At 42.0% G+C, this 12432-nt stretch overlaps 1 protein-coding gene across 2 annotated transcripts; it reads left to right on the top strand.

Moving 5' to 3' along the window:
• The first annotated feature begins 403 nt into the window (after nt 1-403).
• On the top strand, nt 404-11664 carry BAG1 (BAG cochaperone 1). Of its 2 annotated transcripts, XM_081272464.1 has the most exons (7): nt 404-575; nt 3020-3148; nt 5029-5111; nt 6734-6847; nt 9363-9470; nt 10774-10836; nt 11417-11664. In XM_081272464.1, exons 1-7 carry the CDS (start codon nt 539-541, stop codon nt 11504-11506), a joined length of 624 nt encoding a protein of 207 aa, XP_081128590.1. In that variant the 5' UTR covers nt 404-538; the 3' UTR covers nt 11507-11664. The 2 variants fall into 2 exon arrangements, with proteins under 2 accessions (XP_081128590.1, XP_081128591.1); XM_081272465.1 differs by lacking the exons at nt 10774-10836; nt 11417-11664 and adding an exon at nt 9722-9832.
• Nucleotides 11665-12432: the final 768 nt, after the last annotated feature.

Genomic DNA, 12432 nt, shown 5'->3' on the forward strand with positions numbered 1-12432 from the left:
AGGAGGGGCCTCAGTGGAGGAAGTGGGCGGGACTTCAGATGAGCGAGGCGGGGCCTTGGCTGAGTGGGTGGGGCCTAGAGGAGGCTTTAATACATAGGGTGGGGCAGGAGCGGGGCGTGGCCAGGAAGTAACCGGGTAAGGTTGCAAGACGCGGCGTTTAGCTCCCGCCGCTGGGCGGTCAACTAGCGCGGGCCTGGCGGAACGGGGCGGCGCACGGAGACCGCGAGGCGACCGGGAGCGGCTGGGCCCCCGGCGGCGCGCCCCTCGGCCGGGCGGGGAGCCGCGCCAGTCGGAGTCCCAGGCCGCGCGCGGCCTGCCTCGCTCTCAGCGTCCATCTGTCCGGAGTGCAGCCAGCGGACATGACCGATCCACCAGGGGCGCCGCCGCCGCCGGCGCTCGCAGGCCGCGGGTGAAGAAGGTTCGTCCCCGCTCGACGCGGAGCGAGAAGGTGACCCAGGCCGAGGAAGCGCCCCGGGCCAAGGAGGAGACCCGGGCGGAAGAGGTGGCACCGACTGGAGAGGTGACCCAAGCCCAGGAAATGGCGGCAGCCGAGCTCTGCGTGACCATCACCCACAGTAAGTGACTGGCGGCTGGATGGGCTCAGTGCAGGACTCGGAAGGCCCCACGGGGTCTGTGGATTTGGCCATGTGTCTCCGGAAGTGTATGTCCTTAGGTTTGTCCGGCGTCCGGAAGTGTGGGTTCTTAGCTGTGTCCATGGGCTGGCTTTTGTCTGGGTCTTGTGTCATCACACCTTCCTTGTGACAGGTGTATTTTTTCTCTAACTATTTGTTGAATCGTGGATGTTGGAACGTGTTCGCACATCTTGGGCTTAGTTGTTTGCTTGCACAGTTATTGTGGGATTTTTTGTAAGACTTGTGTTGAGCCACATTATGTCTGACTGTTGTGCGTCTGGACACCTACTTGTGTGATGACTATGAACTTCGTGCGTGGTGAGCTGTTCATTATTTATTGAGTGCCTTCTCTGTGTTGGATGCTGCGTGCCCGCTGTTTAAGTGGGCCATGGGTCCAAGCATTAACTTTGGGCACTCGTTGAAGTTGACTAAACAATGTCTGTACACTGGAGAGCTGAGTAGATGAGGTTTCTTTCAGGACCAGCTAGGGGAGATCCTAGTCTTCAAACCTGGAAGCCAGGATTCTAGATCCTGCAATTTTGAGTGACACTGAAATAGATGTCTCCTTTTAAGGCATCTCTTTTTTTCTCTGTAGCATTGGTAACCCCTGCCTCTGGTCACTAATCCCATTTTATGGAGCTGTTGGGAGAGTTCAAGTCTTGGCATAAGATGAATGTGAGGAATCAGATGGATCCGAGGCCAGTTCAAGGCACTGGACACAGGCTACCTGCTGTCTCTCCACTTACCTAGAGAAGAATTGGCATCCATATTTTGTTTTGTTTTAGGTACCAGGGATTGATCTCGGGGCACTTAATCACTGAGCCACATCCCCAGCCCTATTTTGTATTTTATTTAGAGACAGGGTCTCACTGAGTTGCTTAGTGCTTCGCTTTTGCTGAGGCTGGCTTTGAACTCAAGATCCTGCTTGCCCCACCAGGCCCGGCTTGTTTTTGTTTTATTTTTTTTAATCTCTTCTGTTTGACTATATTCATTCATTTGTCTTTACTGAGCACCAATTATGGTGTACCTAAGTGTGCCCATTGAGAGAGACTTGGAGAAAAACAGTCCCTAGCCCATTATAGCAAGAGAGACAAGACAGTACAATTCAGAGTTCAGGGCAGTCAGACGATGGGAGGCAGATAGCTTCTGATGAGAAGTGTGAACTTCAGAATCAGATAGATCTGAGGCCAAATTCTGACACCCCTTCCCCTATTTGGTCTCCATAAGAAAGTTTCCGGGGTGTGTGTGTTGAGGCTATTGATTGAACCCAGGGCCTCAGGGCCTTGCACATGCTAGACAAGAGCTCTCCTACTAGCTAAATTCCTTCATAGAGAAGTCTTTTTTTTTGGTGCTGGGGATTGAACTGAGGGGTGCTTTACTGCTTAATGACATCCCCAGTCTCTTTTAATTTTTTATTTTCAGACAAAGTCTCACTAAGTTGCTTAGGGTCTCACTAAATTGCTGAGACTGGCCTTGAATTTATGATCCTCCTGCCTCAGTCTCCCAAGTCTCTAGGATCACAGGTGTTTTCCACCATGCCAACTCATAGGATTCTTAATTAATTAGGACTGAGGTCAATTTGTTTATCTATGAAATAGGGAATGATAGTACCTACTTCATGGGATCGTTCTGAGGGTTAAATAAGATAATAAATGAAATAAGTCTAGTACAGTTCTACTCTTTGTGTGTGTGTGTGTGTGTGTGTGTGTGTGTGTATTTAGTTGTAGATGGACACATACTTTTATTTTTATGTGGTGCCTGAGGCTCAAACCCAGTGCCTCACACGTGCATGCGAGGCATGTGCTCTACCGCTGAGCCACAACCCCAGCCTCTACTCTTTTTTTTTTTTTTTTAGTATTTATCTTTTTAGTTATAGTTGGACACAATACCTGTATTCCATTCATTTATTTTTATGTGGTGCTGAGGATCGAACCCAGGGCCCCATGCATACTAGGCAAGTGCTCTATCTCTGAGCCACAATCCCAGCCCATCTTCTACTATTAAGTGCTTAAAATGTTAGGTCTCAGGCTAGGGTCATGCCTCCATTGGTAGAGTGCTTGCCTAGCATGTGTGAGGCACTGGTTTGATTCTCAGCACCCATATATAAGTAAATAAATAAAGGTCAGTCAACAACTAAAAAAATTTATAAAAAAAATGTTAGGTCTCATTACAATTATTCATTCTTATGGTGGAGGAAACAAAAATCCTTGAGCAGGTCACTGGAGGAAAGCTGGGCAGATGTCAGCAGGTACTTTGAAGTGGATAGAATTTGAGAATAGCCCTTGAATGCCGGGTAAAAATAAATGTAATAAAGTCTCATCCTTTATTGTTTTCTGTGAAACAGTTATTTTCATCAAATGCTTTTTTTTTTTTTTTTTCCTCTCTAGACAATGAGAAGTATGACCTTCATGTTACCCCACAGCAAGGCAGCAATGAACCAATTGTCCAAGACCTGGCCCAGGTTGTGGAAGAAGCCACAGGGGTTCCACTGGCTTTTCAGAAACTCATATTTAAGGGTAGGTGTTTCTCTTCTTGCTTTGAGCCTTTATGGCTAAAGGACAGACTTAAAACAGGTTAACCTTACCTAACAGTAACTTTCAGTTTTCAAACTGGGGCAATTTTTGTTTATTTGTTCGTTTACTCATTCCTTCAAAAATATTGAGGACCTGCTATATATACTGGAACTTTTCAAACATCTGAATAGGTATCAGGTTTGAAGTAACATTACAGAAATCTTACCCTTTTTTTTGGCATTAGAGTTCGAACCCAAGGGCACTTAACCACTGAGCCATATCCCCAGACTTTTTTATATTTTATTTAGAGACAAGGTCTCACTGAATTGCTTAGGGCTTCGCTAAGTTACCGAGGCTGGCTTTGAACTCACAATCTTCCTGTTTTAGCCTCCGGAGCCACTGGGATTACAGGCATGCACCACTACACCTGGCAAAAATCTTACCAATTTTGATAAAGCATGAGCAGTCTTTTTTGGCTAGGCTAGATCCTTTTTCTAAGTGTGTTCACCTGTTATCCCCTACCACTTCAATAATTTGTATTGAAATTACTATTAAATGTTTTTTTTTCTTAATTTTTTAAAATCTGATTTCTTTTGTTAAGATTACAAACTCCATGAGGTCAGATATACTGCTACATTTTAGTGCTTGGCATTGTTCAGACTATGTAGGTTTTGAACTTGGATGTGACAGGTCATTGGATGGTGCTGATTTCCACTAGGACTCACCCCATCCCCACTCCTGTCTCTGCCTTCCTGCTCCCATAAGAACCCATTATTCTGGTATTTAATAGGGATAGATAGACTCATTGGGTGTCCATATGAATTTAATAATAGGAATAATTTATTTATTTGCTTATTTATTTTGCAGTACCCAGGATTTAATGCAGGAGTATTCTACCAGTTTGCCACAAACCCAGCCCTTTTTATTTTTTTTTAAATTTGAGATAGGGTCTCCCTAAGTAGACGAGGCTGGCCCCAAACTTTCAATCCTGTCTTAGCCTCCCAAGTAGCTGGAATTAAGGCATGTGCCACCAATGTCCAATTTCTATGTATATTTCATAGTGCAACTCCTTGTCTTTTTAAAAGCATTTTATCTCTGAATTATAAAGACAACAGAAATTTGTATTTTAAAACAGAAGAAAGCACAAAAAAGAAAATGTTCCTCTGGACAAGGGCTTTTTTCTTCTTCTTTTTCATGCTGGGGATCAGATTCAGCACTCTACCACTGACTTACATCTCTAGCCCCCTACATTTTATATTTTTTTTTCTTATAACATTAGGTCATCAACATTCATTGTGGCAGTAAGTTTCCTGGAAAATGGACTTTAATGACTACTACTTTTCTTCTTCACTTCTTTCTTTTTCTCTTTCTTTCTTTTCTTTTTTTTTTTTTTTTTTTTTTGGTGTGGTAAGTACTGAAGAACCCAGCCAGGGGCACTGAGTATAATCCCCAGTTGTTGTTATTTTATTTTGATATAGGGTCTTGCTGAGTTGCTGAAGCTGGCCTCACACTTGGTGATCCTCTTTTTTTCAGCCTCCAGAGTTGCTAGGATTACAGGCATGTGCCACCACACACAGCTCAAAGTCTTCTATTGTACAGATATATAGTTAATTATTTTCCTATTCCTGAATATTTGGCTCTTTGTAGTTTCTGACTATTGTAAGATTGTTCTGAATATTATTGTTTAAGAGTTATTGTGTAGTATTATGTGTGTTCAGTTATATCTAGAAGTGAAATTACTGGATTGACACTTTCAAAAAAGGTTATACCAATTTCTCTCTTCTTATTAGTGAACACACTTGTATATTTTCTATACCTTTGCTGAAATCTATTTCAGTGTTGTACATTTGTTACAACCTGGCATACCTTTCTTCTCTTTTCAGGAAAATCTTTGAAGGAAATGGAGACACCATTGTCAGCACTTGGAATACAAAATGGCTGCCGGGTCATGTTAATTGGAGAAAAGGTAAATTGTTTTTTCCACCAGAATTCCTCAGAATCAAAAGTCTTTATACGTGTCTGTCTGGATGGCCAAATTTGGGATCCAGATTCTGCATTGGTGAAACGCCTCTTTAAACAAATTCTTTGATGGGATTACCAGTTTCCCCCAGTTTGTATCTTCCTGCTTGTTGATGAGGGTTTTTGCTTTAGGAATTAGGAACTGTTATGTTGCCTCAAATAACAAGGCCTTTGTTTTGGTGGTGGAATCTCACTTTGATTAAAATGGTGCCTAGACAGGCCTTATTAGAATTGGAATTTGCAAGAGAGCTTTATGTTGAGTCTGCAGATATTAAAGTACTGCACACCAGTTTTAAGAGCCTATTTCTCTTTAACCATCCATTTTACTAAAAAGTCTCCCACAAGAGGAAAACCTTCTTTGACCAAAAGAAAGTTTCAGATTAAAGAACTAAAGGGGAAAAGAGTCAGTTTGTGACAGGTGAAGGCAGTGGTCCCTGAGGTGATGAGAGAACACTGTGGCCATCCCTGCATTGTGACACAGTGGAATTGTTGGGCATATGAAGTTTCCTTACTTTGAGTGGTGTGGCTAAGTAGAGGAGGGCCAGAGATTAACAAAGTGGAGTCAAAAATCTAATCCAGACTTGGAACTATCAATAGACACAGACTCAGGATTTGGCCACAAAGAGAAATGGATAATTTAAGATAGTATAACAAAGCAGGAAGCTGCTTGTCCTGGGTACCAAGTGTTTAGGTGAAAGAATGGAAAAGACTCTAAATTTTTTGCTGAAGCGTCAAGGAGAATGGCGATGAGCACCAGGCAAAATCCATGGGTTCAGTTTGAAGAAGTGATGGGACCTCTAGGTACTGTCATAGAGTGTGTAAAGCCAAAGCTGAATTCCATTCTGCTCCATCTTATCTGAGCTGTGTGACCTTAGGTTACTTTACTAAGTTAGCCTCGGTTTCATCATCTATAAAACAGTACCTCCCTTCTAAGGTTGTGGTAAGGCTTAAAAAACAATACAAGTAACATGCTTAGGATAGTGCCTACTGTGTAGGGAGTGTTCAATATAAGTATTCAGCATTGTCATCATCTTATTGAATAGGAAAACTCAACTCAAGGGTGACATTTAGGAATTCCATTTAAAAGGAGTTGTCAAATTCCACCTGTCTTGCCATTTGTACTCCTTAGAGGTATTTGCATTAATTTGTTTGCCCTCCAGTCTGTTGATCAGCCCAAGGCTGAGGCTGAATCTGGCGTTTGGATTGGCTCTATTCTCTTAGCTCTAGGTGCCAGGACACTCACCAAAATGTTGACTTAACATCTTCCTTTTCTTTGAACGGGAGTCTTTGTAGATAGAAAACCTTGACATATAACACTTTTATTTGCTTTTAAAGAAGCAGCAGAGTTACGGCCTTTCAAGGTGAGCATTTTAGCCCAGTTGTGGCCAGATTTTCTTATGATAGAGGCTACTAATCCTGGTGATTATTATTGTTTTTGTTTTGTTTTGTTTTTGTATTTTGCAGTGCCAGGGATCAAACCCAGTGCTGCCTGTGCTATGCAAGTAGCACTAAGCTATACTCCAGCCCTGATCTTGGTGATTAGTGACTTCGTTTTATTCATCATTTTAGAACAGTCCAGAGGAAGAAGCTGAATTAAAGAAGTTGAAAGATTTGGAGAAGTCAGTGGAGAAGATAGCTGACCACCTGGAAGATCTGAATAAAGAACTTACTGGAATCCAGCAGGTAACTTCCCTCGTAAACTTTTCCACCTTTTGTAAGAACTTTGTGGATATCATGTGTGGTAACAAGGGTAGGCTCTGTATTCAGACACCCTGTGATCAGATTCTTGCCCTGCCCCGCCCTGCCATTCCCTGCCTCTCCCCCTCTCTCTCCTCTTCCCCTCTTCTCCCTGTCCAACAAACATTCTACTTCACAACATCCCTAGCCCCGTATCTTTTCTCTTACTTCAGACAAGTTTTTCTCAACTTCCTCATCTCTAAAAAGGAATAATGGTGGTATTTTCCTCTTAGGGTTATTGTATTAAATACTATAGGCTGAGACTGACACATACTGAATGCTTTCTTAAGTATTATTTTCATTGTTATGTCAAACCCCAGTTAACATCCATTTGTGCCTACAAGAGAGGACATGTGTGCTTACAATCACAGTGACTTGGGAGGCTGAGGCAGGAGGATTGCAAGTTCAAGACTGGCTTCAGCAACTTAACCAAACCTTCAGCAACTTAATAAGACCATGTCTCAAAATTAAAAAAAAAAAAATGTTTTTTAAAAAGGGACTGGGGATATAGCTAAGTGGTAAAGTGCCTCTGGGTTCAATCCCCAGTAACAAGAGAAAGAGGGCTGGGGATGTGGCTCAAGCGGTAGCGCGCTCGCCTGGCATGCGTGCGGCCCAGGTTCGATCCTCAGCACCACGTACAAACAAAGATGTTGTGTCCGCCAAATACTAAAAAATAAATATTAAAATTCTCTCTCTCTCTCCCTCCCTCCCTCCCTCTCTCCCTCTCTCTCTCTCTCTCTCTCTTAAAAAAACAAACAAACAAAAAAAAACGAGAGAAAGGGAGAGCACTTGCCACAGGAGGATCATATTATTGTCTGAAATTGCTCCTCACTGTCCAGGGTGTTTCTATGTATTTAGCAAGGCAAGGAATATTTGGTTAAGTCACAGAAGCTCCAAATTCAGCTTGATCTTAGTGGAGTAGTGATGGGGTGGGGCATCCTATTCAAAACCTCATGTTAGAAATGGGATACTGACACCCAGTAAAGATTAGGAGTAACCCAAGTCCACCTACTTCTTTTTCCCCTCACTTTATAACATAATTGGTGTGTGTTTATGTATTAATTATATAAGTGATATGATAGCTGTATAATAAAAGTTTTACATATACACATAGGTAGTAATATAGGAAATAAAAATTAGCTGTAAGGCACAAACTAGTAAATGGCAGTCAGGATTTGAGCCCAGGCCTGTCAGATCCTAAACCTGTGCTCTTAGAATCTGCCTCTTGTGTGCAAGTATGTACCTGTGATTTAGAGATAACCAATCGAAGCCTGAAATGTGTTTTCTTTAAAATTTTGATATAATATCATATATACTTTGTAAAAAAATTCTCTTATTAAAGAAACTGAACATTTTCTTACATCATTAAAAATGGTCATACTGGGGCTGGGGTTTTTGTTCAGTGACAGAGCACTTACTTGCCAGCATGCGTGAGAACCTGTGTTTGATCCCCAGCAGTAGGAAAAAAGGGTCTAAAAATGGTAATGTTTTTTCAAAGATTACATATCTCATCATGTTTGAATGTATCATAGTTTACCTAACCTAGTCTCTTTGTTCACCACCTAACATTATTTTTACCACTATATATAATGCTTCTTTGAATGTCCTTGGACATGAATCTTTTTTTTTTTTTTTTTTTTTTGTTATTTCTAGGTTTTGTTTGTAGAATGCATTGTTTGAGTTGGAATTGCTGGTTAATATTTTAAGTTCTTGCTCATGTTGTCAAATAGGCATCTAGCTCTTGGCTTTGGTAAACATTCTCAGAGACTTCTGCTTTTTAGCTCATATGACTGACTAATTTGGTCATGAGGCCAGGCAATATGAATAAACAGCAAGACAATCTAATGAAAATAATGGCTACTGCCATTTGTTGTGTAAGTCTTTCCCATGAGTTATGTTAAGCAACTACATATACGTTCCCCCTTTTCCTCATAGTAACCCTCTGGAATATGGGTACCATAATCTGTTTTTAAAATGAGGACACTAAGGAGTTAAGTAACTTGCCAAGATCATGAGAATCCTGGGCAGTCAGGATCTGAGCCCAGGTCTATCAGACCCTAAAGCTGATACATTCTCTTTCTCTCTCTCTTTGCTGGGGATTGAACCCAGGACCTGGTATTTACTAAGCAAGCTCTACACCACTGAGTACATCCCATCACCCAAACATATGCCCTTAAAGTCTGCCTCTTTATATGAAGGTATATGCTTGCGACTGGGGACTTCACTAGAGCCAGGCCTAATGGCATTTGAAGCCCCAGTGACCCATGTGAGATAGAGCAGCCTGTAGCCTGATAAAATTCTTGGATAGGCCAAGGCCAGCCTTTCTGTTTTCTTCCAGGAGATGAAGTTGTGGGCCTGGCTGGTGACAGTGAACATAGGGCATGGTCACTTCATTGGTATTGTGGCACAGTTTTTCATCAGCCTTATGGAACCCTTGCAATAATACATTATTCCTCCACAGGGTTTTCTGGCTAAGGATTTGCAAGCTGAAGCTCTCGGCAAACTTGATAGGCGAGTAAAAGCCACAATTGAGCAGTTTATGAAGATCTTAGAGGAGATTGACACAATGGTATGTAAATATTAAGCTCAAAATAACTAGTTTTCTTTGACAATATATCAGTTAGTTTCACTTTTTTAATAATGAACTCCTAATGTCTGAGCAAACGTATCACTTGAAGGATTATTGAGCATCTGCTGCTGTGTGCCAGACATCACGCTAGTTCCTGGGTGAATACACAGACCCATATGACAGTTGCTGATTTCTAAATACTCAGCTCACCAACATAGGTCTTTGTTTTTTTGTATTTGTTTTTGTTTTAGATGTTGATGGACCTTTATTTTATTCATTTATTTATATGTGATGCTGAGAATCGAATCCAGTGCCTCACACATGCTAGGCAAGTGCTCTTCCACTGAGCCACAACCCCAGCCCCTATATAAAGTATCTCAACTTTTTTTTTGGTGGTGCTGGCGATTGAACCCAGGGCTTTGTGCATGTGAGGCAAGCACTCTACCAACTGAGCTATATCCCCAGCCCAGGGCTTTTGTCATATACATATATGTAAATAAAATTAGCATCCATAACTCATGAAACTGGGACCCAAGTAGTCTGTGATCTCATGGTCAAAGAAACAGGGCTTTGTATCTCTAGCTTGATGCTTCATTCTTTTTTTTTTTTTTTTTTTTTTTTTAAGTTGTAGATGGACACAAAACCTTTATTTATTTTTATGTGGTGCTGGGATCGAACCCAGTGCCTCATGTACGCTAGGCAAGCACTCTATCACTGAGCCACAATCCCAGCCCCATGATGCTTCATTCTTGAGTGAGAACTGCTCTGGGCTTGGGACACTTATGTTGTAAAAGAAAATATTATCAGAAGGTACTTTTCCTGGCATACTGAGATCATGGTCCGACAAGGACATAGTATCTATACATAGGAAACAGTGAAAGAACAAAGTCTATGTTACAGATCAGTTTTTTTTTTTTTTTTTTTTAAGAGAGAGTGAGAGAGGAGAGAGAGAGAGAATTTTTAATATTTATTTTTTAGTTCTCGGCGGACACAACATCTTTGTTGGTATGTGGTGCTGAGGATCGAACCCGGGCCGCACGCATGCCAGGCGAGCGTGCTACCGCTTGAGCCACATCCCCAGCCCACAGATCAGTTTTTATGGTTCAGACATTGAGACCAAAGATGCTTTTAGGAATGAGAGCCGTGGAAAGGACTTTGTAAAGTACAGACCTGGAGAAATGATCCCTTAAAATTCATATCTCATTTGTATTAGTGACCTATGATCTGTTTGGTGTGTTGTTTTCTTTTTTATGTATCTCATGTAATTGTTACTGAAGATTATGTGTCAACTTTTCTTCCATAGATCCTACCAGAAAATTTCAAAGACAGTAGGCTAAAAAGGAAGGGTTTGGTGAAAAAAGTTCAGGTGAGTTGTGTGATAGTACATGACAAACTGTTATGTGTTGGGGTTTGTTTATCCGCTTGAAATTTTCCAGTAGTGCAGAAATGTAGTGTTTGGCATGAGTTTTTATTTTTTGTTGTTGTTGTTGTCGTTGTTTTGTTTTTTCAGCATGAAGCCAGAGCATCAGAGAAGAACCCCCTTTGTGTCTCTTTAGTTTTATTTGAATTTAAACTATTTAGGGAGAAAGTTCACAGAAGAGCAGATAGGCTGACCCCTTACACAATCCCAGGAGGCACCATTTGTGTGTACAGTACCTCCTTCAGTTGTGTTGATGCAATGTCCGTGGCCCCGAGGAAAGACTCTCTGTCCATTACTGCCTCTGTGGGAGTTGGTGAGCTAGAGCGTGGTCAGAAACCCTGACCGTATATTTTCCTCTCCCTCCCTCCTTTACCTTGGAGCCCAGGATGGTACCCATCTCCATCCTTGCACAGTCTGTTTAGAGTGTCACTCACAGGTTCCCCAGAGTGGCTGAGTAAAGAGCTTTGTGTGGGCGGTAGTTGGCTAGCTCTGGAAGAGCCCTCACTGCCATGTATCTATCTTTTAGGCATTCCTAGCTGAGTGTGACACAGTGGAGCAGAACATCTGCCAGGAGACTGAGCGGCTGCAGTCTACAAACTTGGCCCTTGTTGAGTGAGGTGCAATGGAGAACTGTGCTGACTGAAGAACAGCTCTGTCCTCTCTGGAACAGAAATTGCCTGTTTCTCCATAGCTGTTAAAGGCAACTGGCCAATTATCAATTTTCCTACTCCTACACCACTTCTCAATGAAAAAGTACTATCTTTGCAACCTTAAGTAGAGCTCCTGTCTGTTTTCTTATTCTATTTCTATGTGGCTATACAATCCAGCAGGTGCCTTTTCCCAGCTCTTTTGACCAACTTTCCTCAAGCTGAAGAGTATTTTGGTTTGGGTTGGTTTGGTTTGATGAGCCTTAAGAAGGTAAAGCCTTTTGTAGCTATAGTCAGAATTTATTTTTAAAAAGTTGAGAGTGGCTCTGCGTGTTCACTGTTTTTTGAGATTACAAAAGGAACAAGGTAAGGACTTTGGTCTTTATCCTAAGAGATGTGGGCCTTGCCTTTTAAAACTGGTCAACAGGGGCTGGGGCTGGGGCTGGGACTCCGTGATGGAATACTTGCCTAGCACATGCGAGGCGCTGGATTCAATCCTCAGCACCACATAAAAATAAATACATAAAATAAAGAAACAAAACAAAATGGTGATTCCTCATAAAATTAAAAAAAAATAAAAATAAAACTGGTCAACAGCCAGGCTTGCTGGTGCACACCTGTAATCCCAGTGGCTCAGGAGGCTGAGGCAGGAGGATCATGTGTTCAAAGCCACCCTTAGCAATTTAGTGAGGCTTTAAGCAACTTGGTGAGACCCTGTCTAAAAATAAAATATAAAAAAGGCCGAGGATGTAGGTCGGTGTTAAGTGCCCCTGAGTTCAAACCCCTGTACTCACAGGGGGAAAAAACATTATGAGCTGTTGTCGTCTCATTCTTTATCATAGTGCTCAGGAGATAGGCTCCCTATAAGCCGCCCAAGGCCCACTTCATTTGACAG

Source organism: Spermophilus citellus (genome assembly GCF_964194105.1).
Source record: "Spermophilus citellus genome assembly, chromosome: 2".
Classification (NCBI taxonomy): Eukaryota; Metazoa; Chordata; class Mammalia; order Rodentia; family Sciuridae; genus Spermophilus; species Spermophilus citellus.

What these genes read in the sequence shown, in the direction of transcription:
- BAG1 (XM_081272464.1), top strand. Translation starts at nt 539, where the DNA reads ATGGCGGCAGCCGAGCTCTGCGTGACCATCACCCACA. An exon ending in TCATGTTAATTGGAGAAAAG is followed by an intron (nt 5,112 to 6,733) that starts GTAAATTGTTTT and finishes TCATCATTTTAG; the next exon opens with AACAGTCCAGAGGAAGAAGC. An exon ending in GTTTGGTGAAAAAAGTTCAG is followed by an intron (nt 10,837 to 11,416) that starts GTGAGTTGTGTG and finishes TCTATCTTTTAG; the next exon opens with GCATTCCTAGCTGAGTGTGA.